General features: G+C 44.4%; 1 protein-coding gene across 4 annotated transcripts in view; it reads left to right on the top strand.

Moving 5' to 3' along the window:
- LOC137654535 (BTB/POZ domain-containing protein 18-like) overlaps window positions 1-24,522 on the top strand; it is a 284,914-nt gene that overhangs the window by 127,729 nt on the left and 132,663 nt on the right. For 3 of the 4 annotated variants that reach the window (XM_068388247.1, XM_068388246.1, XM_068388248.1), the window contains exon 3: window positions 5,004-5,096. The exons of the other annotated variant lie outside the window; for it this stretch is intronic. In XM_068388247.1, coding sequence (XP_068244348.1) covers window positions 5,004-5,096 — 93 coding nt within the window. The remainder of the gene's footprint in view (window positions 1-5,003; window positions 5,097-24,522) is intronic. 4 annotated transcript variants of the gene reach the window in all.

Below are 24,522 nucleotides of genomic sequence, written 5' to 3'. Positions count from 1 at the left end.
GGTGGATGAGCAATTTGGTTTTGAGGATAACCTTTCAACCAGAGCCGCTAGCCCTAAACTCACGGAGGCGGATCAGAAGTACAGTAGTCTGAGCATGTCGTCTGGCAGGTTCTGTCCTGCATTAGATCCATCAGTGGGCTGTCAAACCCATTGAAAGCCCCACAGGGTGGAAAAGACACAGTCCTTGACCAAGTCTATGGCACCAGAGACCCCCGAGAGCCAGTGCAGCTTTGCCCTGGTCAAAGGGGTTGAAGAGTGCCATAAGGAAGGTAGTGTCGCAGGCTACAGATTCCTTTACCTTCCGAGCAGGCTCCTCCTCTAAGCTCCTCTTTCCTCCGATTTTGCAACAGAGGAGATATTATGAGGGAATGAACGAGCCTCTTCTGGCTTTACCTCTTTATCACTCCGTAGAGGCTCTCATAAGGGGTGTTCCCTTCAAGAGATTGTCGGGACTCTCAGTCTTGTAGTCGGCCTCAGAGGTCATCAACATCAACCAGGAGAAGGTCGCCAAGTATGCCATGAAGGCTATTTTATGGCTGGACCTCTGGTAGAGATTGCTGGGTCACTTGATCTGGTCTGAGGATTGGTCTCGTGAGTCCACCTCGAAGTCGATGGAGACCTTCCTCTTGACTGGGCACCAGGACGATCAAGTTCCTCTCCCACCAGGTTGTTAAGGGCGAATACCATCCTGAAGAGACGGGACTCCATCATCGAGAGGTTCCATCAGTAGCTCTCGCAGGCCAAGGCTTCTAGGCTGAGAAACTCCTCTTTCGAGAGGAGTTCTCTTTTTGACCCGTAAGACATCGAGTGGTTGGCGGTGAGGTGGAGGAAGCCCAACTAGGACTCCCTCCTCCATAGAGCCCTGACATCACGGCCCTATCAACCTCTGCCACAGAAGAAGCAACATCCACCCGAACTGCCGACGAACAGGGCTAAGGCCAGAAAACAAAAGGGCCAAAGTGTGTCTAGAAAGTCCTTTTGGGGCAACTGGAAAGGTTCTAAGTCCTTCCATGGAGGGAAGGGGAACGGGATCCGGCAAAGGCCGATCGCTCTATGATGGGCAATTCTCCCACCTGTCCGCTTGTGGGGGGATGCCTGCAAAGCCACTGGCTAAGGTGGCTGCACCTCGGGGCCAAACCCTGAACAGGTGAGATGACTCGTTCAGGGTATCGCGTCCCGTTCATTCAGTCTCTCCCTCCACTGACTGGGGATCCAGTCCCAACAAGCTTCTACGCAAAGGGATCCGAGAAGGAGCTGGCCCTTCGGTCTGAAGTCCAGACCATGTTGGAGAAGGGTGCTCTCCAAAAAGTCCTCAACGGGTCTCCAGGCTTCTTCAGTCAACTCTTTCTTGTAAGAAGGCATTTGGAAGGTGACCAGTCATCAATCTCTCGGCCTTGAACAGGTTTGTTAGTCAAATCCCGTTCAAGATAGAGATAGCGGACATGGTCCGACATGCAGTGAAACCATAGGACTTGATATGTATACTAGATTTCAAGGACGCATACTTCCAGATCTCAGTCCATCCATCTTCAAGGAAGTATCCAAGGATCATGTTCGACCAGAAATGATAGCAGTTTAAGGTGCTGTGTTCGGTCTTTCTACGGCACCTCAGGTCTTTACGAGAGTGTTTGCCCTAGTTTCATCTCAGGCTCACAGAATCAGCATCCGTCTCGTAACATATCTGGATGACTGGCTGTTTCTAGCAGACTCGGTGGCGACCCTTCTTCTCCACCGATACAAACTTCTGAAGCTTGGCCAAGACCTGGGAATCATAGTAAACCTCGAGAGATCACAACTGCTTCCCTCTCAAAGATTGGTTTATCTTGGCATGATAATAGACACCAAACACCACAAAGCATTTTCATCCGACAAAAAAATTCAGAGGCTGAGGAAGGTAGCAGGGCCCTTCCTCAGGCAAGAAGAACTTCCAGCCTAGAGCTGGCTGCGTCTCTTAGGCCACCTATCATCCCTGGCTCGTCTAGTACCCAATGGTCACCTCAGGATAAGATCCTTACAGTGGGGCCTCAAATCCCTGTGGAATCAGGTTTCCGATTCCCCGTACACCCTAGTTCATCTTGGGACAGAGGTAAGGACGGACCTCAGTTGGTGGGTGGCAGACGAGAACCTCCGCAAAGGGGTCACCTTCTTGTCTCTCCCCCGGAATTGTTGCTCTTTTCGGATGCATCAAAAAAAAGGGTGGGGGGCCAACATGCTGCACCACACCATCTCTGGCCTGTGGTCCAAATTAGAAAAGTACCAGCATATAAATGTCTTGGAGATAAGAGCAGCCTTTATTGCCTTCCTATAGTTCCACCAGTTCCTGATGGGGTACTCCATGGTCTTGATGAGCAACAACACCACATTAGTAGCCTACTTAAAGAAGCAAGGTGGTACATTCTAGCAGCCCCTGTGCCATCTACCAGTAGAGATACTCGGATGGGCAGAAGACAACTTGGTGTCCCTATCTGCTTGCTTCATTCCAGGCAAGAGGAATGTGTTTGCAGACAATCTGAGTAGAGCGACTCCGATAGTGGGCTCCAAGTGGTCTTTGAATCAACTGATAGCCAAGAAAATCCTGACTTTGCGGAGTTCCCCGACTGTTGACCTGTTTGCAACGCCCCTGAACCTCAGACTCCCGCTCTACTGCTCCCCAGTCCTGGAACCCCAGGCTCTATGGCAAGTTCCAATCCAACAACGGTGGGACACCATTGATGTTTACGCATTTCCCCAGTTCTGTCTGATGAGAAAAGTCCTGAATCAAGTCATAATAAGCGAGAACTTATCAATGACTCAGGTAGCTCTGCTATGGCATCATGCAGAGTGGTTCCCAGACCTTTTGCAGCTCCTGACGGAGCTTCCAAGGGAACTCCCTCCACGACAGGATCTACTCAAACAACCACATGCCTACATCTTCCACAAAACCGTATCTTAGCTTTGACTTCACGCCTGGAGACCGTCCAGCATCTCCTCACTCATAGAGGCTTTTCACAACGAGTTGCAGAAAGGATGTCTGGACACCTTAGATGCTCTTCAGCATCAGTCTGCCAGGCTAAGTGGTTTGTTTTCTGTGTTTGGTGTTGTGGAATGGATATCACACCCCTCGATGCCTCTATTCCAACAATAGCGGAGTTTCTTGTATACCTTTGGGAAGAAATGCTCCTCTCGGTTTCGGCAGTCAAAGGCTACCGCTCAGCCTTGAGTCTTGCCTTCAAACTGAAGGTAATAGATATTTACTCCTCGTTGGAACTTTCTCTCCTTATACAAAGTTATGAGATTACTTGTCCCCAGTCAGAAGTTAGACCTCCTCCTTAGAACGTGTTAGAGTCCTTCAGTCTCTGAAGGGACCTCCCTACAAACCATTACGCCAGGCAACAGATCGCCACCTCACTTTTAGGACGGTGATCCTACTCGCTTTGGCTTCGGCCAAGAGAGTCAGTGAACTGCATGGTTTATCATACGACATCTCCCATTCAAAGGGATGGGGAGAGGTAATACTCAGCTTTGTCCCTAAGTTTATTACTAAGACTCAAAATCTGGGATAGCGGATCCTAGATTCGAGCCCTTTAGGATCAAGTCTCTTCGTTCTGTAACCGAAGACCCAGACCAACTGATACTTTGCCCAGTGAGGAATCTGGGGTGTAACTTGAAAGAACAGCAGCAGCTCGCCCTTGTGTGTTGGCATTCTTTGTTAGCATGGGAAAGATCAAGAAGAGGGTCATGAACACCATCTTGTCATGGATTCGTAAGGTAATTGACTTTGCACTTAATCTTGACCTACCTGCACCATGATGACCTAGAGCTCATGACGTCAGGGGCAGTGCATCGTCTCTGGCATTCAAAAAGAACTACTCATGGCGCAGGTGCTTCAAGTCGGCGTGTGAAAGCGTCAGATGACCTTCACTCCCCACTACCTGGAGGCTGCACAACAAGCGGTCTAAACACCTCAAGCTCCTTGATGGACAAGTAGCAGAGGGTTGAGGGCGGAGGTTACCCGGGTTAGTCTGGGGGGAATGAGTTAGAATGACTGGCTTCTTTCTTTTCTTCACCTTCCCCTTTCTTGGGGAATCAGTACCATGGTACTCGGCACAGCTGACCTCACCTCTCTGCAGGTAAGATCCATTTCCCTTACATAATCTAGTATAAGAATGATAGTTGTTGTATCCCCAATACCTGTAGCGAGGGGGGATTGGGTAAAGTATTAGTACTTTGAAATTCCTATGACTCGAGATCCTATTACTAGACCAAGCCACATTGCTAGTGTCACAAACACACAGCTTAGCAGGCCATTAGTTGTGCAGAGCATGACAATTTTAGCATGGTGCAGGGTTCCTACTGCTAACAATCTATATCATAGAGAGAACCCCGGGTGAAATGCATAGAGACAGTCGGCACGGACTTCCTCTTTAGTAAGAGGCAAGTCATCCTTTTAAATAGCAAGTCTTTGTATAGAGTGACGGAACAAATGTCAAATTTGGAAGTCCCATCCATATACCAAGGCACTTCCCCCAGGTATAGTGCCTTGGTATATGGATGGGACTTCCAAATTTGACATTTGTTCCGTCACTTGTATTTTTCCTAACAATACAAACCTGGAGCTATTTACATAAATTGGCCTGCCAGCCCTGTCCCCCTAGAAAGTCTTGCCTGCAAGCAAAGTTGGTGCTCTGCCTAGGTGTGTGAGTGAGCGCGGTACCCGATTACTCCCCACCCCTCCCGCTAACTAGTAGTTGGGTTAGTTGTACCTCAGTTAAATCTTATGGCTCATCTTTCAGCTAAGCCAAAAATAATATTCCCTATAAATAGCCCTAGGTTTTTATTGTTAGGAAAAATACAAATTACTTCCAAATTTGTCATATTACTTTTAAGATGTTTACAGTATATTTTTTACTAGGAGTAAGATAAGGTGATCAAAATTTCATATAAATTGAAATAAGATGATCCATGGTATATTGTATCCATTTTTTCTCAAGTATCTCTTATTTAGAATTGAATCTGATTTGCAGGAAAATCCATCAAAGCACCCTATTATTCTGCTGCCCATGGAAATTCATTACCCTGAGTTAAGGGCTATGGTTGAATTTATGTATACTGGTCAGGTATGTGGTATTACTGTATTACTGTATATATCAATTACTTGGAAGATTCTTATAAGTAGGATACTACTTTACTGTATATTACAGTATGTTCTGCTCAGTACTCGGTCATAATGCCATTTGTTCCTACAGGTACACAAACCCTCTCCCATTAATAGGAATATGTCTTCGGCGTACTTTGAACACGGCTATTAAAATTTAACGAGGTGTTGGTAGTTACTTGTGGGTGGTGATGAAGCCATGTACCCTCACCAACACACTGATTAGTCACTTTGTTTTCAACTGCTGTATAACACACACATACTCATAGTGTCTCCAATTCGTTGTTTTAAATATTAAACTTAGCCGGTGAATATATAATAGCTGACGTCTCCGACGGCTCGACAGATTCCAAAAAACTCGCGAGCGATCGCCATGAAGGTAGTGGGTGTGCCCACCAGCGCCAACTATCGGCCAGATACTGCATATACATGTAAACAGCTCCAGTTCTTCTCTGTCGGTTTCATCGACAAGTCGATTCCACTCGCTTTATGACCTCGAGTTTTCTACCGAATTGGTGAAGTACTTGGTTTTGGTTTTATTGCTTTCGCCGTGTTGGATTATTCAATACTATCCTCAAAAGAAATGCTTTTGAAAGGAGAGTAAAAGTGTTTTGCCCTTGCTTTTTTATCTCTGGTTTTTTTCCATTGAGTAAAGATGGCCGACCCTTCCCTCAGTGTACGGAAGTGTGTTTTAGGCTTTTAGTAATTATTTTATCACGTTAAAAATTATTGTTGATAATTATAGATTTTCCTCTATATATTTTATATCTCACCCGCCTTTATTAGGCCTCTTCGATTAGCTTTCCATTTATACTAAACATCAAGATAAATTTTATGTTTTTGTTTATATGCGGCCTTTACCTCCGAGAAGTAGGCGGTCCTAACTTGGAAACCGAAGTTAACCCTGGATAGGTACGGTCCTCGGACACCCCTTTAAGGGTATACTCGGACGCGAACGACCCCGACGCCAAAAAAAATTCTTGAAAAATCAGTTTTTGCAGTAACCTCCTTTTTTCTTTTGCCAAAAAAAACTTCAATGAATGCTTAAAACAACTGTATAGATAAATACTACTCATCTGCAGAAAAACTATTTATTATAAATATTTTAGAAAATTAAGTAGAAAAAAAAAAAGACCTGACATAAAAATTCATAAAAAAAAAGTTTATACATATATACACAAATCCTTTTAGGAATTGATTCTTGAATGTTTAGGACACATCTTGATGTATTTTGGATGAAGTCAGACCCATGGAGGTGAAGATCTGAAATGAGAAAAAAAGGGTAACTTTTTTTGGCCAAAAAAATTTGTCCAAATTTCATGAATTTTTTTGGGTACCCAAATGAAATAGGAAGTGGCTAATTTTTTTAGGGAATAAACATATGTTATCCTAAAATAGAAATATGTAAAAAAATCTTCATTATTTTGTAAATTACATTTATATCAGGGGCCATATCTAAAGGTAATTTTTTGAGTACTTAGAAATTCCGTAAAAAAATACATATATTTAATATATAATATGATATTTATGCAGGTAAAAATATACCAAAATATCACAAATTCTATAGGGAACAAGAATATATATAGATAGGGCAGCTTACGCTTCGGATATGTCCACAAAATGGCCGCCAACCACACTGACTCAGACTCCCTAATCTGCCACTTGAAATGTAGGAAGGGTATGTCAATTTCAAGGTGTTATTTACTAATCTAATTATTATTGGATATGCATAAAAATTGTATGGTGGGTTGCTGGATAATTGTCGATTATTTTACGACTATAAAATTAAAATTCTGACCCAAAAAAATTTTTTTGAAGGGAAATAAAATCGAAAAAAAAAATGTAAAACAATATTTTAGCTAAAAAAATTTGATGATATTCAATCAAAAAAAAAGTAAAAAAAATTTTCCGACAAATAAACATCTAGAGGAATCATTACTCTGTGATAGTTCCTTAGTACGTAGTAATTTTGAAAGAATTGGGAAAAAACGAAAAAATGGCAATCACCGGAAAATCGAACACATACCCATATATACGCCATATCTGGCTAAAAAAAAGATAGGCATGGGTAGCCAGATCATCTAGAAACACTTTCCAACACTATAAAAATATAAGTTTTGCGACACTACTTGCCAATTCCTTACGGTAACATGACTAAGCAAAAAAATGCAAAACAAATAAAAAGGGGCACTCGAGGAAAAATGGCTAACATTCTAATATACGGCATTTCAGAAAAAAAGAATTCAGCCACGTGCTAGGCAAACCATCAAGGCACATTTTCCGACAAATAAACATCTAAATGAATAATTACTCTGTGATAGTTCCTTAGTACGTAGTAATTTTGAAAGAAATGGGAAAAAACGAAAAAATGGCAATCACAGGAAAATCGAACACATACCTATATATACACCATATCTGGCTAAAAAAAGAAGATAGGCATGGGTAGCCAGATCATCTAGAAACACTTTCCAACACTATAAAATTATAAGTTTTGCGACACTACTTGCCAATTCCTTACGGTAACATGACTAAGCAAAAAAATGCAAAACAAATAAAAAGGGGCACTCGTGGAAAAATGGCCATTCTAATATACGGCATTTCAGAAAAAAAAAATTTCAGCCACGTGCTAGGCAAACCATCAAGGCATATTTTCCGACAAATAAACATATAAATGAAATATTACTCTGTGATAGTTCCTTAGTACGTAGTAATTTTGAAAGAAATGGGAAAAAACGAAAAAATGGCAATCACAGGAAAATCGAACACATGCTTATATATACGCCATATCTGGCTAAAAAAAAAATAGGCATGGGTAGCCAGATCATCTAGAAACACTTTCCAACACTATAAAAATATAAGTTTTGCGACACTACTTGCCAATTCCTTACGGTAACATGACTAAGCAAAAAAATGCAAAACAAATAATAAGGGGCACTCGCGGAAAAATGCCCAACATTCTAATATACGGCATCTCAGATAAAAAAAAAGACATGCACGTGTTAGCCCAACCATCAAGGCACACTTTCTAACACATAAACATGAAAAAAAAATCAATAATATACGGCAATTCCTTACTACGTAGTAAATTTTTACAAATATTGAAAAAAAACAGAAATTGGCAACCGCAGTTAAATACCCAATATACCAATAACTACGTCGTATCTGACAAAAACAAAATCACGCATGGGTAGCCAGATCATCTAGACACACTTTCCAACACTAAAAAAGCAAAAGTTTTACGACACTATTTCGCAATATCTTACGGAAAAATGACTTGGCAAAAAAATGAAAAAAAATGAAAAAGGGACACTCGCGGTAAAATGCCCGACATTCTAATATACGACATCTCAGATAAAAAAAAAGACATGCACGTGTTAGCCCAACCATCAAGGCACACTTTCTAACACATAAACATGAAAAAAAAATGAATAATATACGGCAATTCCTTACTACGTAGTAATTTTTACAAATATTGAAAAAAAAACAGAAATTGGTAACCGCAGTTAAATACCCAATATACCAATAACTACGTCGTATCTGACAAAAACAAAGTCATGCATGGGTAGCCAGATCATCTAGACACACTTTCCAACACTAAACAAGCAAAAGTTTTACGACACTATTTGGCAATATCTTACGGAAAAATGACTTGGCAAAAAAATGAAAAAAAATGAAAAAGGGGCACTCGCGGTAAAATGGTCCTCGTGGTGATGAACGACATTTTAACTAAAAAAAAAAACATGCACATGGTAGCCAAACAATCCACCAAGACTTTCCACAACTGATAACCTATACAAGTTGCACCATTCTACGACAATTTCATAATACGTAATAACTTTGATAATTATGCAAACTACCCTAGAAGGGTAAACTCGGACGCGAACGACCCCGACGCGTCTCAGAAATCGGGGAAGGAGTACAGCTACAGCAATGCACATCTGGACACTACTAGAGCGTGTAGGGGAGACACCTCCTGCAGGTCGATCACCCACAAATCCAGTCACGGGGGTGAGTCACGTGAGAAAAACCTGTTTTTTTTTGACGCTCGGGGTCGCAAACGACCCACCGTACCTATCCAGGGTTAAACAACGTTGAGCCCATTCAACTTTTATTTTCGTTAAGTTTAAATCATTTGCTCTGTAAGAGTTATGAAATGAAATGAATATTTTTTAGAAAATATTTTAAGAAAGATATTCTTTGAATAGTCTTAGTGCTGTTTTTTTTTTCAAAGATGAACTAACGTTTGGTTTATTTATGCTACGCAGTTTGCGCTCTATCGTTACGATAGAGAAAGAGAGAATCACGGTTTCACTTTGCAGAAAGAGTAAATCGATTTTGACGTTTTGTTCATTCTTCTTTCAAACTGAAGTGTTTTAAATACTAATTTAAAGGAACTTGTTAATTTTAATTTTCTTAGTCCTTTCAGTTTTTTCCTTTGGTCAAATAACCTGTTTATTGACGAAGGGTGAGTGGGCTTTTCTCTTGTATGTGACAAGAGAGAGAGAGAGAGAGAGAGAGAGAGAGAGAGAGAGAGAGAGAGAGAGAGAGAGAGAGAGAGAGAGAGAGGAAGAGAGAAGGATCCGATCTTTATTCTCGTCCCAAGGGAGTTTAGGAGCGAGTAACGTTGTTCTCGATTCAGTTTACTCTCGTCCCAAGTCTCTGTACGGGGAGAAAGGATAAAACGTTTTTAGTTTTTATTCTCGTCCCAAGGCACTGTACGGTGAGAGATTGAAAACGTAGTCTTTAATGAACTAGTGTTTAGTCTCCTCCCCAGTCACTGATCCTTTTTAACTTTATATATTTACGTTTTATTCGATATATATGTTTACTGATTTTTTCATGTACTAATGTGCTTACATTATACGACTCATTTTGCAATTATAACCTTTTGATGTAAGGGAGAATTGCGTGCTTCAGGTAGAAATCAGTTTTATTCATGCCTAATGTGAAATTATTGAAAAATACGATATCAGTGAAGTAAGTGCAAAAAAACAGAAAATCGTAGTGATAAAGTGATAAGTGCGCAAAGTGTTTTTAGTGTTGCGACCGAGGGTTCGTCTGTTCGTGCTTGTCGTTCACCTAGTCTGAGACCTCTTGCAAGCTCCCATGCACCAGGGAGAAGTAATGTCGTAGGACTTATGGGGACGAGAGGCTCTAACCAACGAACAGACGTTCCCTCTATGGTTTCGGGCGTGTCTCGTCAAGACCGCCCCTACCATAAGACGAGCGAGGCGGTTTTCTCCTCGTCATCCGAAGGCTTCTCGCGAAAGAAACCTTAGAGCAAAGTTTCTAGACCCTTAAAGCGGAAGTCAGTCCCTTCAGGACAAGTCCAGCGTCCTGGCTGTAGCCATTGGGACAGCTCTGACCCTGTGCAGTCATCGGAAGACTGCTCGCCGCCTAAACGAAAGCGTAACACGGGCTCCGAGAGTCTCAGTAAAGGCAATGTTTTGCCGTCACAGACGTTACCATCGTCTCGGCCCGTACCGACTCCCGTTGATCCTAAATGGGTTGTCCTGCAGGATATGCAGAATAAGCTTGCCTCCCTTATGGAGGAGTATACCGTTGAGCAGGTTCACGATGATCCTCGCCGTTACACTGATCGAGATCCTGGTCAGCCGCCCAAACGAGCCTTTACTTGTCCTGTTGACGTTACAAAGTCACGTCAGTCACGTGACTTGGAGCCTCACTCGATGCAGTCCCGTGTTGACTTTCAGCCGCTTGTTGACGTTCAGCCGCCACCGCATGCTCGTGTTGACGTTCAGGACGTTCGCAAACCAGCTCAGTTGCCTTGTTTTGACGTTGAGCGTCAAGCACCGCAGTCAAGGGTTGTTTTGACTGCTCAATCTAGGCAGTCAAGGCAGTCTCGACTTGACGTCGAGCGTCCTCCCGCTCCTGTTGCTGTTGCTGGTCAGTCCTTTAAGCAGTTACATGACGTAGCGTCCTTGACTGCTACTGATGCTCCTTTGCGTGTGGACTTTGCTTGTCAAGCATTGCCACCACGGCAGGTCTCTTCCTTGCTTGAGACTCATCAATTGTCGGACGAGGTTCCTTCAGATGAGGATGTTGCTGATCCCCTGCCTACTGATAATCCTTTGGACGTTTTATCAGACGTGGAAGAGCCTAAGGCTGCGCAACCTTCCATGGATTTTAAGAAAATCATGATGGTTTTTAAGGATCTTTGTCCGGACCATTTTGTAACTGCTGCTCCTCGTTCGCCTTCGTCAGAGATTACACTAGGCCTAGCTACTTCGAAGCCGTTGTTTTCTAGGCTAGTGCTCTCTCGCTCTTCTAAGAGAGCTTTACGTTTGCTAGGCGACTGGTTGATCACCATGAGGAGTTTGGGGGAGACAGCCTTTGCTTTCCCTCCTTTTAAACTGGCTTATAGAGCGAGCGTCTGGTATGATACGGGAGAAGTTCTCGGCTTGGGAGTTCCTGCCTCTGCCCAGAGAGACTTCTCAAGCCTCATAGACTCGCCCCGGCGCCTGGCCATGAGACGCTCCAAGATTTTATGGTCGGCTTCAGAGCTAGACCATCTCCTGTTAGGAGTTTTTTCGAGCGTTTGAAGTTTTGCTGTACAATTATGTCATGCATGAACAAGGCTATCAGGGATGGCTCCAATGATCTGACAGCCACGTTCTCTGCAGGAACAAGACTATCAGGGATGGCTCCAATGATCTGGCAGCCACGTTCACTACAGGAGTACTTGAGATGTAAGTGCGCTCAATGTGTTCATTGTCAAGACAAACTTCACGATGAAGACTACCAAATCTGTCTTGACAGCATTAAGGGAAGGCGACTGGATGGTCTCTCTCGACCTTCAGGATGCATACTTCCACATGACGATTCATCCAAACTTTCAACTACATCTGAGGTTTGTGGACGGGAAAGTAATGTACCACTGTCGAGCACTGTACTCCGACCTCATTCCTGCTCCTCTTGTTTTTACAAGGCCCTTGCAAAATGTAGCAAGCTTTCTACATTTTTTGAGGATTCAGAGCCTCCCTTTATTTTGACGACTGGCTAATCAGGGCGTCGTCATTATATCGCTGTCTGGAGAGCCTCTAATGGACATTAGACCTAACCAAGGAGCTAGGTCTCATAGTGAACGTAGAGAAGTCGTAACTTACAGTACCCCATCCCAGACTATTCTTTATTTGGGAATGGAGATACAGTGTCTGATTTTTCGGCCCTTTTCGTCTCCCGCAAGAATGGAACAAGCTCTGTTAAAAGTCCTTCACTTGCAAGAGAAAAACAGTTGCTCTGTAAGAGTTTGAACTAGCCTCGTGGGAACTCTTTCATCGCTGGAGTAGTTTATCTCTCTGGGGAGACTCAACCTATGCCCTTTCCCATTTCACCTAAAACATTGGAACAAGGAGAAGGGCTTAGTGAGTATCTCTTTCCCAATCTCCAACTCAGTCTAGACATGTCTGACTTGGTGGGACAGCAACATCAGACTTCGAGAAGGTCTTTCTCTTGCGATCAAGAACCCAAACCATGTGTTGTTTTCAGATGCATCGGATATGGGTTAGGGAACTCCACTGGACAGTCTGGAAGGCTCGGGTCTTTGATCCACGGATCAGAAGGAACTCCATTTAAGGCATGTAACATCTCTCCTTTGGCGAGATTTGTGCAAGGAAAATGAATGTCTTGGTGGACGGCCTCAGCAGAAGAGGACAAGTCATCTCCATGGAGTGGACGTTGCATAAGACTGTGTGCGAGAAGCTATGGATGACATGGGGTCAACCCACCATAGATCTTTTTGCGACTCTCTCTGACAAAGAGGCTCTCGACTTACTGCTTTCCAGTTCCAGATCCAGAGGCAGCCCACATAGACGCTTTCCTGCTGGACTGGTCTCACCTGGACGTTTATGCCTTTCCACCTTTCAAGATCCTAGACAAGGTGCTGCAGAAGTTCACCTCTCACGAAGGGACCAGGTTGACATTGGTTGCTCCACTCTGGCCCGCGAGAGAGTGGTTCACAGAGGTACTTCAATGGCTGGTAGACGTTCCAAGGAGTCTACCTTTAAGGATGGATCTCTTACGGCAGCCCCACGTAAGGGATCTTCATCAAAGCCTCCCCGCGCTTCGTCTGACTGCCTTTAGACTATTGAAAGACTCTCAAGAGCTCGAGGATTTTCGAAGGAGGCAGCCAGAGCGATTGCGAGAGCTAGGAGAGCTTCTACCATCAAAGTATACCAGTCGAAGTGGGAAGTCTTTAGAGACTGGTGCAAGTCATCATCTATTTCCTCTTCCAGTACCTCTGTAGCCCAAATCGCAGACTTTCTCCTACATCTGAGAAATGTTCGCTCCCTCTCAGCGCCCACTATTAAGGGCTACAGGAGCATGTTGGCGTCTGTATTCAGACATAGAGGCTTAGATCTTTCCAATAATAAAGATCTCCAAGATCTCCTTAAGTCTTTCGAGACCTCTAAGGAGCGTCGTATGGCAACTCCTGGATGGAACTTAGACGTGGTCCTAAGGTTCCTAATGTCCGACAGGTTTGAGCCATTACATTCAGCCTCCCTGAAGGATCTCACCCTCAAGACGCTTTTCTTAGTGTGCTTGGCTTCGGCTAAAAGGGTCAGTGAGATCCATGCCTTCAGTAGGAACATCGGCTTTTCCACAGATAAAGCCACATGTTCACTTCAGCTTGGTTTCTTGGCCAAAAATGAACTGCCTTCTCGTCATTGGCCTAAGTCATTTGATATACCTTGCCTATCAGAGATCGTAGGCAACGAGCTTGAAAGAGTACTGTGTCCAGTTAGAGCTCTTAAGTTTTATTTAGCTCGTACCAAATCCTTACGAGGTGGATCTGAGGCCTTGTGGTGCTCAGTTAAGAAGCCATCATTGCCTATGTCTAAAAATGCTTTGTCGTATTTTATTAGATTTTTAATCCGAGAGGCTCATTCTCACTTGAGTGAAAAAGACCGTTGCTTGCTTAAGGTTAAGACGCACGAAGTAAGAGCTATAGCAACTTCCGTGGCCTTTAAGCAAAACAGATCTCTGCGAAGTATTATGGACGCGACCTTTTGGAGAAGCAAGTCGGTATTCGCGTCATTTTACTTAAAAGATGTCCAGACTCTTTATGAGGACTGCTACACACTGGGTCCATTCGTTGCAGCGAGTGCAGTAGTGGGTTAGGGTTCTACCACTACATTCCCTTAATTCCAATATCCTTTTAATCTTCTCTTGAAATGTTTTTAATTGGGTTGTACGGAAGGCTAAGAAGCCTTTCGCATCCTTTTTGATTTGGCGGGTGGTCAAATGTCATTTCTTGAGAGCGCCCAGATTAAGGGTTTTGATGAGGTCCTGTTGTATGGGTTGTCGCCCTGGATACTTCAGCTCCTGGAAGTCTTTCAGCATCCTGAGAGGATGGCTGGGCTTCGTGAGGAAAGCGGACTAACAAGGCAGAGTAATCGTTAGAGTCAGCTTCCTTACCAGGTACCTATATTTATTTGGGTTTTGTTATGATATAACTGTCAAAAACTCTAAGCATATACGCCGTAAACTGTATTAATACTGGTCTCTACCCACCACCATGGGTGTGAATCAGCTATTATATATTCACCGGCTAAGTTTAATATTTAAAAATGATATTTTGATTATAAAATAAATTTTTGAATATACTTACCCGGTGAATATATAAATTAAAGGCCCCCCCTTCCTCCCCGATAGAGACCCAGCGGGATGAGAAGAACTGGAGCTGTTTACGTGTATATGCGGTATCTGGCCGATAGTTGGCGCTGGTGGGCACACCCGCTACCTTCATGGCGATCGCTCGCGAGTTTTTGGGAATCTGTCGAGCCGTCGGAGACGTCAGCTATTATATATTCACCGGATAAGTATATTCAAAAATTTATTTTATAATCAAAATATCATTTTTTAATCTTTCATTTGTTCCGGCACTAACTGTATATACCTGTGGAGATTCATTTTGCCAGTAGCTTGAAACTAGCCGTTAAGCTTTTTGCTAGGTGTAATTACTCTCCGCTAGTTAGCGGTGGTAGAACACCCCGCTCACACCTGCATTAGTAACTGAACGTCCCTTTTTATTTCGGCTAAGTAGAGTAGAGACGTAGCCTTGCTCTCCTATCAAATAACTGGCTAAAAATTAAAAGCAACTAGCCCAAAAACTTAAAAATCCTCATCATTTTTAGAGTGAGAACCTGAACTTCCCTTAGGTGTGGACTCTGTTGCTTCCCTTAGCGAAGCAATGGCAGCTACCACTGGGAGAGTCTCTCATTGCCGCTTTCGGCATCTCCCACCTTTCTTGCGGCTTCAGATCTTCCTGGTAAGAAATGGTTTCTGAGGGTGCTTCAGTTAGCTGCAGCACACTGCTTTTGCTCACCTTTGTTCCTGCAGTTCCAGTGTAGGAACGAGAGCAATAGCAGAGTGATTCCCCTCAGGGTTTTCAGTTGGGGGATCCCTTTGGGGTGAACCCAGAAACTAGTTTGGTTACGTTTCAGTGGTAACTCTCAATGCCAACCTTCAATTTGAGCTCAGCTTGTTGACGATAAAGCAGAGTGCGCTGCCCGAAGGTTTGCCTCCAGGTGTTGGGCAACTCTTCCGTCAGCAGGGTTGGGGAGTTTCCCTTCACCGACTGTTACTGATCATCCTTCTCGCTTACGGGAAGAGCTTCCTGTAGTGGTCATAAGTGTTGGTTGCTTTTCCTGGCCACGGGAGAAACGGCCTTTGCGTGAGTGGGTTCCCCCTGGGTATTCCATCAGCTGGAATGCGATTCATCCACGCCCCGCTTTAGCTCTTTGGAGCAAAGATTGACGACGATAGAGTTAGGGGACTGCTTGCAGTTCCTGCTCCTCACTGTCGCACCCTCAGGGTACAAAAAGGAGTTGTGAGTAATTCCTTTTAGGGTCTTTGCCGCAGGTGGTGATGCCTTCCTACCCCTTGCGGTGACCACCTCTCCCTTCGACGAGTCTCGTAGGCTATAACTATTCGGGGATATTGCCTACATCGTGCTCATTGGGCCCAATAAAGCTTTTCTAGCCAGGCAGTTTGGGTCCTGCACATCATGGTTTTAACCTCTTAGAAGGGAGAAACTGCCAATCTTCAAGTTCAGCACATCCTTTTTCGTCCTTTTCTGAGGGGCGGATATAAGGATTCTCGCCAACCCCTTGTGGCATTTAGACTGATTATCAGTACTTCTTGAAGACCGTAGTCTCGCAGAGAAGTCATGCGCAGTGCTGCTCACCCTTCCATTGAGCACTAGCGAAGTGGGTGCGAGAGCTCTTCTTCCTGACCTTTTGTCAGGCAGAACACCCAGGTTGCTCGCCATAGTACCCATTGCAAGTTTGCGAGACCCTACTCACCAGCGCACATAGCTTCAGCTTACTGTTACCTCAAGTTAGCGCATACATACTTACAGTAGCTGTCCCATACTTACAGGCGAGTCACTCGTCGCTAGCGCTCACTAGTGTTGGCTGACGCTAGTTGGCGCTAATACTTGCCAGCATTCACTGTCGCTGGCTGGCGAGCTTGGACAAACAACTAATTTACTAATATTGACTTGCCAACCTCCTTTGAGAACCTGGGTTAGTGTTTGTGTTCTTTGCATACTGGGCCAACAAACCTTAACATGTGAAATTATGTTTCTTCATGGGAGAAAAGCGCACCTGACACTAAGCATAGCCAGATGTGCAGGTGTGAACTCCTTCGGTGTGCTTACACACTTGCCAAGACAAAATCCTCGGGTTATTACCGCAAATGGGGATGCCTGGTGACCACTTGCGGCCGCCGTATGCTACCGTTCTTCGAAAGACACCGGATCTAGTGAAATATAATCCTAGGATTACCATCAGGGTCTTCTTTTCTCCTTCTGGATGGAGAGCTCTTCAAAGCCCTCACATCGCGTCGACCTTCGATCTCTTGCTATCTCTCCTCACCGCATCGTATCCTCAGAGCACAACGGTCTAGCGAGACATAACCTTGCAAGGGTAATTTTGCAAACCTCTAGTTCAAAGGGGATAGTCGGTTTCTTAAGTTTACAAACAATAGCAAGCAAGTATTCACTTACAGGGACGATTGTCCTGCCCCAAGGTGGCCTGGCAAACATGATTTGATCATTTCACTAGCTGCATGTACATTTCAGGTGCGCGCACACACAAACATATTAACAATGCTACAGCTAGTTGACGATCAATTGCTTTGGGGAATAATGTTGCACTTCATTGCACACACATTATTCCCACAAGCGATTCCAATAGCTCCTTGAGGGTGCTCATACACGGAAGCATTTACATGATGTTCAGGCTTGTTTTCAAACACTTATCTGGAGGCAAAGAAGTTACACATGCAGGCAAGGGAACTATTACTGCTGACAAAGGCAGTTTGCTTTGCCAGTTGCATGTGTTGTTCTCATTGTCGGATGCACACCCGTGAGAGATAACAAGGACTACATACCGTCATACAATTGGAACCCCGTTCTAATAGTTCATTAGATAATTTTCTAATTCAGTGGTTGTATTCCTTGGGAAAAGTCAGGTTATGGATGACCCTCCTACCTTCCCGTAACCAGACACAGGTAGTCTACTCTCAAGTAGACTCTTCCTTCATTCCAGTCAGTTCTTCCTTAACTTTTGGAATGGCCATCTAATTACTATATTGAAAGTACTTAGACTCTGAAATTTCACATAAGTGAATCTGTTCCCTTGAGAAAGAACATTTAGAACTTATGCTGATCGGAAACAGAGAAATACAAAACGTATTTGTTGTTTCAAAGAGATTTCGGTCATAGGAAGAAGGAGGTCTTGAATGTGAACATTGATCAATGTTCTCCTATTGAATTCTGTGTGCAACAAATCATTGAGGCTGCGCCTGGATCTTCATCCCGCCTCGGTATTCCCGTCTCAAGATCAGAAGAATGACCTGCTAGAGGAATCTTGTCATCTGTGTTACTGGTCCATAGCTAAACTTATGCTGTACATACAATTACCTGTCCAACAATGAATTGATGATAGGTCTCAGTCTTGACTTTCGGAAGTAGTTGCGTGCGATTGGTCGTTAGTGACCGATTTCTTGCTTGATAGCGATTTCTAGGGAGATTCGCTGTAATACCAGCTTCCGCTAGAGTACTGGCTACACTGGTCTTACCGATCTATAAGCAAACTTACATGACCAACTCCCATTGGATTGAAGGCAGTTGGAGGACTGGATTCACCATCCCTTACAGAATAGTTGCTTGCAACTGATTGCATGACTCGACAGCAATTGACTTGAGATGTTTACTTGCTAAGCAATCTCTCGGCCCCTCAAATGTAACAGTTGAGATTTGATCTTTTGCTTGAGAGTCATGGTTCCTTATTCCTCTCAGTTGAGCATGCCAATCCTTCGGGGTGGAGCAACAGACACTATCCAGGGTGGTGCTGGCTACCCTACTGGGTAGTTGGCTGACCAGGTAGCCCAGAGTAATACTTTGAGATATGAGTGTCCCAACATACGAGAAAATTGAGATACGAGGAGAGTTCCGAGCAAATTTCTATCCTGAGATATGAGGAAAAATTTGAGATACGAGATGCAGTAGTTCCTATGTGGCCGCCAGGTGGCCACGTGTGCGAGAGGCTGCTCACGAGGACAGCATCGCTCGGACTTTCCCGAGCATCGGCCGTATTGTTTTGTTTTTTTTACGCGTTTTTTTGCGTGAATCAGTGCATAATTAATTAAATAAACAGTGGGTTTATGATGACAATGGAAATGAAGCATGAAATAACATGAGATTGGCGTAAGAGTGACTGAGCTGACGCGCCAATATGAGCGGAGTACATTGACTATACGTACCATCCTCAAGTAGAAGGATGCTATAAAGAGCACCAAGCCTTCCAAAGGAGTAACCATCCTTTCCAAGCTGCGTAGTGATATTCACGACGAGATGGAGAGGCTTCTTTTAATCTGGATAAAGGAGAAACAGTTGGCGGGAGATAGCGTGACCGAGACGATCATATGTGAGAAGGCCAGCAGAATCTATGATGACTTGAAAGGGAAGCAAGCTGCCGAGAAAGGGGAGACTTCGACGCCAGCAGAAACCTTCAAAGCCAGTCATGGCTGGCTGGATGATTTCAAGAAACGGACTGGGACACACTCGGTTGTGAGGCATGGGGTAGCAGCAAGTTCCGACGCGAAAGCCGCGGCAGACTTCGTCACAACCTTTGCCTCGGTTATCGCCCGATATGGCTTCATCCCCCAACAAGTCTTCAACTGTGATGAAACTGGCCTTTTTTGGAAGAAAATGCCCAGGAGGACTTTCATCACGGCAGAGGAGAAGAGACTACCGGGCCATAAACCCATGAAGGACCAGTTGACTCTAGCCTTGTGTGCCAATGCCAGCGGTGACTGTAAGGTCAAGCCACTGCTGGTGTACCACTCTGAAAACCCACGCGCTTTCAGGAACCAAAGGATCTTGAAAGAAAAACTGCAAGTGATGTGGCGTGCTAATGCTAAGGCTTGGGTTACCCGGCATTTCTTCACAGAATGGGTCAATTTGTGTTTTGGTCCGGCAGTCAAAAAATATTTGGCTGAGAAAAACCTGCCATTGAAATGTCTCCTGGTCCTCAATAATGCCCCTGGTCACCCTCCTGGTCTCAAAGAGGATATTCTTGATGAATTCAGGTTCATCAAGGTCCTTTATCTCCTGCCCAACACCACGCCACTCCTCCAGCCTATGGACCAACAAGTTATTTCTAACTTCAAGAAACTGTACACGAAGCATTTATTCAAGAAATGCTTCGATGTCACAGACAACACCAATCTCACCCTTCGGGAATTTTGGAAGGAATATTTCAACATCGTACATTGCTTGAAAATTATTGATGATGCATGGTAAGGTGTCACAAGGCGAACTCTTAATTCAGCGTGGAAGAAATTGTAGCCAGCTTCCGTCGCTGAGAGGGGTTTGAAGGGTTCGATACGACAGACCCTGATGACCCCAAACCTGTTGTGATGGATGAAATTGTGCCTCTTGGAAAGTCCATGGGGCTGGAGGTAGACGAGGAAGACGTGAACGACCTTGTCTAGGAGCATCAGGAAGAGCTCACGACACAGGAATTGATCGAGCTCCAGGAGATGTAATATTCGGAGGTGTTGCAGGAGCTCAGTAGCGAGGAGGAGGTGGAAGACGAGGGCCGCCTTTCTACAGCACATATAAAAAATATGTTAGCAAAGTGGCAGGAGTTTTCTAATTTTATGGAAAAGAGGCACCCGGACAAATTGGCGAGTGGTCGTGTGTTAGGCTATTGTGACGACACTTGCCTGCGTCATTTTCGCAACATTTTGAAGGGGAGACAAAAGCAAACATCCCTAGATAGGCTCCTTTTAAAAAAGCCGTCAAAAAGTGCAGGTGAAAGCAAGGCAAAAGGAGCCAAGCTGGAAGAAGAAAAGTAAAAAAATTAAAATGAAAACAAAATGTAGAATCATGTTTAGTGTAACGTAAGATGAACATTCTATCTTTAAGTGGGTGTATAGTAAGCTAATTTCATTCAAGTTAAATTTAAAGTTGAATTTCCTTTAAGTTAGATTTTAAAGTTAAGGTTATGTTACGTAGTGTTACAAAAGTGTTGCGTACTGAACATGTTGCCGTCAAGTCTCTCTCTTCCCCGTCCTCTCTCCCTCCACCCCCTCCGCACACACCACTGTTAGCCACTACCGTCTGTCTTGAAGGTAAGAACTCCATAATAATGTTACGTTTCATAACCAGTTCATAGCTATTTGTTATTTTGTTAGCGTAGGATGTTGATTACAACAATTAAAAACATGTTTTTCCTGTGTAATATACTGTTTTTAGGGTTTTTTCCAGAGGGTGGGAACAGATTAATTTGTTTTTAGTTATTTTTTATGGGAAAAATTCATCTAAGATACGAGCAAATTGAAATACGAGCTCGATCCCGGAACGCATTCAACTCTTTATCTCAAGGTATTACTGTAGTTCTGAATAGAAGATTATTTTCCTCCTGGAAAGCTTGCTGGTACAACTGGTCTCCAGCAGCCTTACTTGCCTTTTACAAGCAAATGCCTTTTCCTGTAGGAGCACATAACGCTATTCAACAAGCTTCTGCGGAAGGCAGGTCGTATTAGAGTGCTTTGAGCCATGCAGTTTAGACGAGTATAAGCACAGACCCGAGTCTCGCGAGGTAGATTTACATAGTGCTGCGCACCCATTTACTGAGCACTAGCAAGGTGGGTGGGAGAGCTCCTCTGCGTGATTGAGGTCTGTGTGTGATGTAGGTCACTCGCCAGCCTCAGCGAGTTTGTAAGAGCTTCTTTCCCCACACGTCATGCTTCGGCATTACATTCACCACAGGTGCACACTACCTCGGTCGCACGCAATCACTCACCATCGCAGTATGCTCTGTCAGCAAGTCAGGAGGCACAAGTTCCCGCCACCTAACCTGTGCACACATATACAGGTGCTTTCTGATCCTCGCCTTGCAACATTCGCCTCTCCGTTATCAGCAATCGGGCTCTCTGGGGATCGCCAGTTTAGGGACACACCCCACTTCACCTGTTAGCCCTACTACAGTAGTGGGCGAGAGTGCGCTGGTTCGCGGTGCTCGCATATACCGTACATGCATCCCTGTGGAGAATTAGTGTACAGTATCTAGGAATGAAGATTGGTACCAAACAAGGCATAGTCTTTCCGTCCAAAGAAAAAATAGGAGGAGGAAACGGGCAGTGCGCTGGGGCACATGGCCTCCTTGCCTCCTTAGAGAAACTGGTACCTAGAAGTCTAGGCATTTACTCTCTGCAGTGGTAGCTGATGACCTCTTGGTCTCACCATTTAGACTGTTTGAACGTCATGATTTCAATAGGCTTGTTAGCCAACTTTAATGACCGATTACAGCTAGTGCTGAAACAATCTCAATAATCAAAGGACTAGGGTTTGCATGATGCATAGAAACATAAAAGAGACCTGAGCTGGTGGGTGTCTGACAACAATCTGCTCAGGAGAGTAGACCTTCTCTCTCCTCCCCGGAATTGATGCTCTTTACAGATGTATCAAAAGAAGAGATGTGGTCTCACCTGTTGCACCACATGGCCTCCAGACTCTAGTCCAAGTCCGAGCTACAGTGCCACATTAAACCTGGAAATGAGGGCAGCATTCCTAGCCCTCAAGCAATTCCCTCAGCTCCATTCAGGGCACTCCGTGGTGCAGGTAAAGCAACAACACCACGTTAGTGGTGTATATGAACAATCAAAGAAGTACTTTTACAGCCCCTCTGCCATCTAGCTACAGGAGATGGACGGAAGACAACTTGATAGCCCTATCAGCCTGTTTCTTCCTGGGCATAAAGAATGTGCTGGTAGGCAATCTGATTGGGAAAACTCAGATTGTAGGCACCGAATGTTCCTTGAACAACAGATAGCCAACAAAATCTAGATTTTGTGGGGTTCACCAACAATCGACCTGTTCGTGACGTCCCTCAACCGGAAACTTCCTGTGTACTACCTCCGGTACAGATCTCCAGGCAGTCTGACAGGACGCCTTCCAACATAGTGGGACAACTTGGTCATCTACGCTCTCCCCTCCTTCTGCCTAGTAAGGAGGTTTCTGAACAAGGTAAGGTAAGACCTCTCGATGACCCAAATAGCTCTGTTGTGGCAGCATGCAGAATTATTCCCAGAACTTTTGCATCTGTTCATAGATGCACTGAGCGATAGCTTCGCCACGACTTATGCCAGGAGGTTATCCAGCAACTCCTAACAGCATGGTGTTTTTCGCAACTGGTTGCAAATAGTATGGCAGGATACCTCTAGGAGTCATCTACCGCCGTTGACCAGGTGAAGTAGTTCGTCTTTTGTGGTTGATGTCATGGACATAGTATCACTCCTCTCAGTGCCACTATCCCAACAATAGCGGAATTTTTGTTGTACCTCAGGGAGCGAAAAAAATTTCTCAGTCTCATTGGTGAAAGGCTATTGTTCAGCCGTGAGCCTGGTCTTTTGATTGAAAGGAAGGAATAGTCTCTCCTCATACAAAGTTTTGAGCACACTTGCCCTTAGTCGCAAGTCAGACCTCTGCTTTGGGATGTAGTTCACATACTACAATCTCTGAAAGGAGTACCTTTCAAACCGCCTAGTAAGTCATCAGACTGTGACTCGACCTTGAAGACACTTTGGCTGGTAGCCCTGGCCTCAGTAAAGAGAGTCAGCGTGCTACTTGGTCTATCCTACAACGTCGTCCATTCATAGGGATGGTGATTAGTGACGCTTAACTTTATCCCTGAGTTTGTGGCTAAAATTCAAGATCTGGCGGTAGTGGATCAGAAATTCGGGCCCTCCTGGATTGAGACTATCCGTTCTGTAACAGATGATCTAGGTTGACTGTTACAATGCCCTGTGAGGGAGCTGAGGGGCAATCTTGAACAAACTGCCAGGGCTCGCTCTCAGATCAACATGCTCTTCGTGAGCAAAGGAAGGGTCAAAAGGAGAATAACCATAACTCGATCCCTTCTTGGATCAGGCAGGTGATCGAGTGAGCCTTGCAAACGGGCTCTACCTCTCATGACCGTAGAGCGCAAACTTATGATGTCAGGGTGGTTAGCAGTTCCCTGGTGTTTAGAAGAACTATTCAGTGTCGCAGGTATTGCAAGCGGGCATGTGGAAACGTCAAACTACGTTCACAGCCTGCTACCTGCAAGACATAACCCACAGGAACCTAGATACCTTTAAATAGGTCCTGTAGTGGCTGCACAAAACATGGTCATGAACACCTCATCTCCCTTGCAAGATAAGTAGCAGATGGTTAAGTGCAGATGTTTCCCCGACAGTAAGCCTAGAATGAATGTACGATGGCTAGCCTTTCGTACTTCATTCTCCCCTCTCTTGGGGTTTTAGCAGCTGAGAAATACTGTAAGCTGATCTCTTATTACTGCAGGTGGGTACAATTGACTCTTGTATAACCTGGTATATAGATATATATTTGTTATGCATGATCTCCGTGTGAGGTGGAATTGGACAAGGTCTAGGTTAAGTGTGGGGCTAGCTCCAAGTTATGCTTACCTGGCCAACTCACAATTCTTAGTTCTTACACCTTGGCACAAATTGCCCAGGATGCCTCTAAACAGCTCGCACATAATAGCACCCAGGGTCAGTCACCAGCCTGTCGGTTTTTGGACTTCTTCCCACCATAGGATGTCTCCACTATGAAGAGTGTGGGGGTTTGTATATAGTTACGGAACAAATGATATATTTTAAATACTGTACCTGTACTGTAATTTGTATTTTTCTTAACTATACAAATCTGGAGCTCTTTACACATACTGGTCCCGCCATCATCTTCCCCCAGGAAGTCTTGCTGCAATTGAAAAGTGACATTCAGTTACCAGTGCATGGATGAGCTGGGTGGTTGGTCTCCCCCTGCCCCCCACTTCTGCTACTCTGCT

Source organism: Palaemon carinicauda, chromosome 15, assembly GCF_036898095.1.
Source record: "Palaemon carinicauda isolate YSFRI2023 chromosome 15, ASM3689809v2, whole genome shotgun sequence".
NCBI lineage: Eukaryota > Metazoa > Arthropoda > Malacostraca > Decapoda > Palaemonidae > Palaemon > Palaemon carinicauda.
This window is presented reverse-complemented; position numbering and strand designations above follow the sequence as displayed.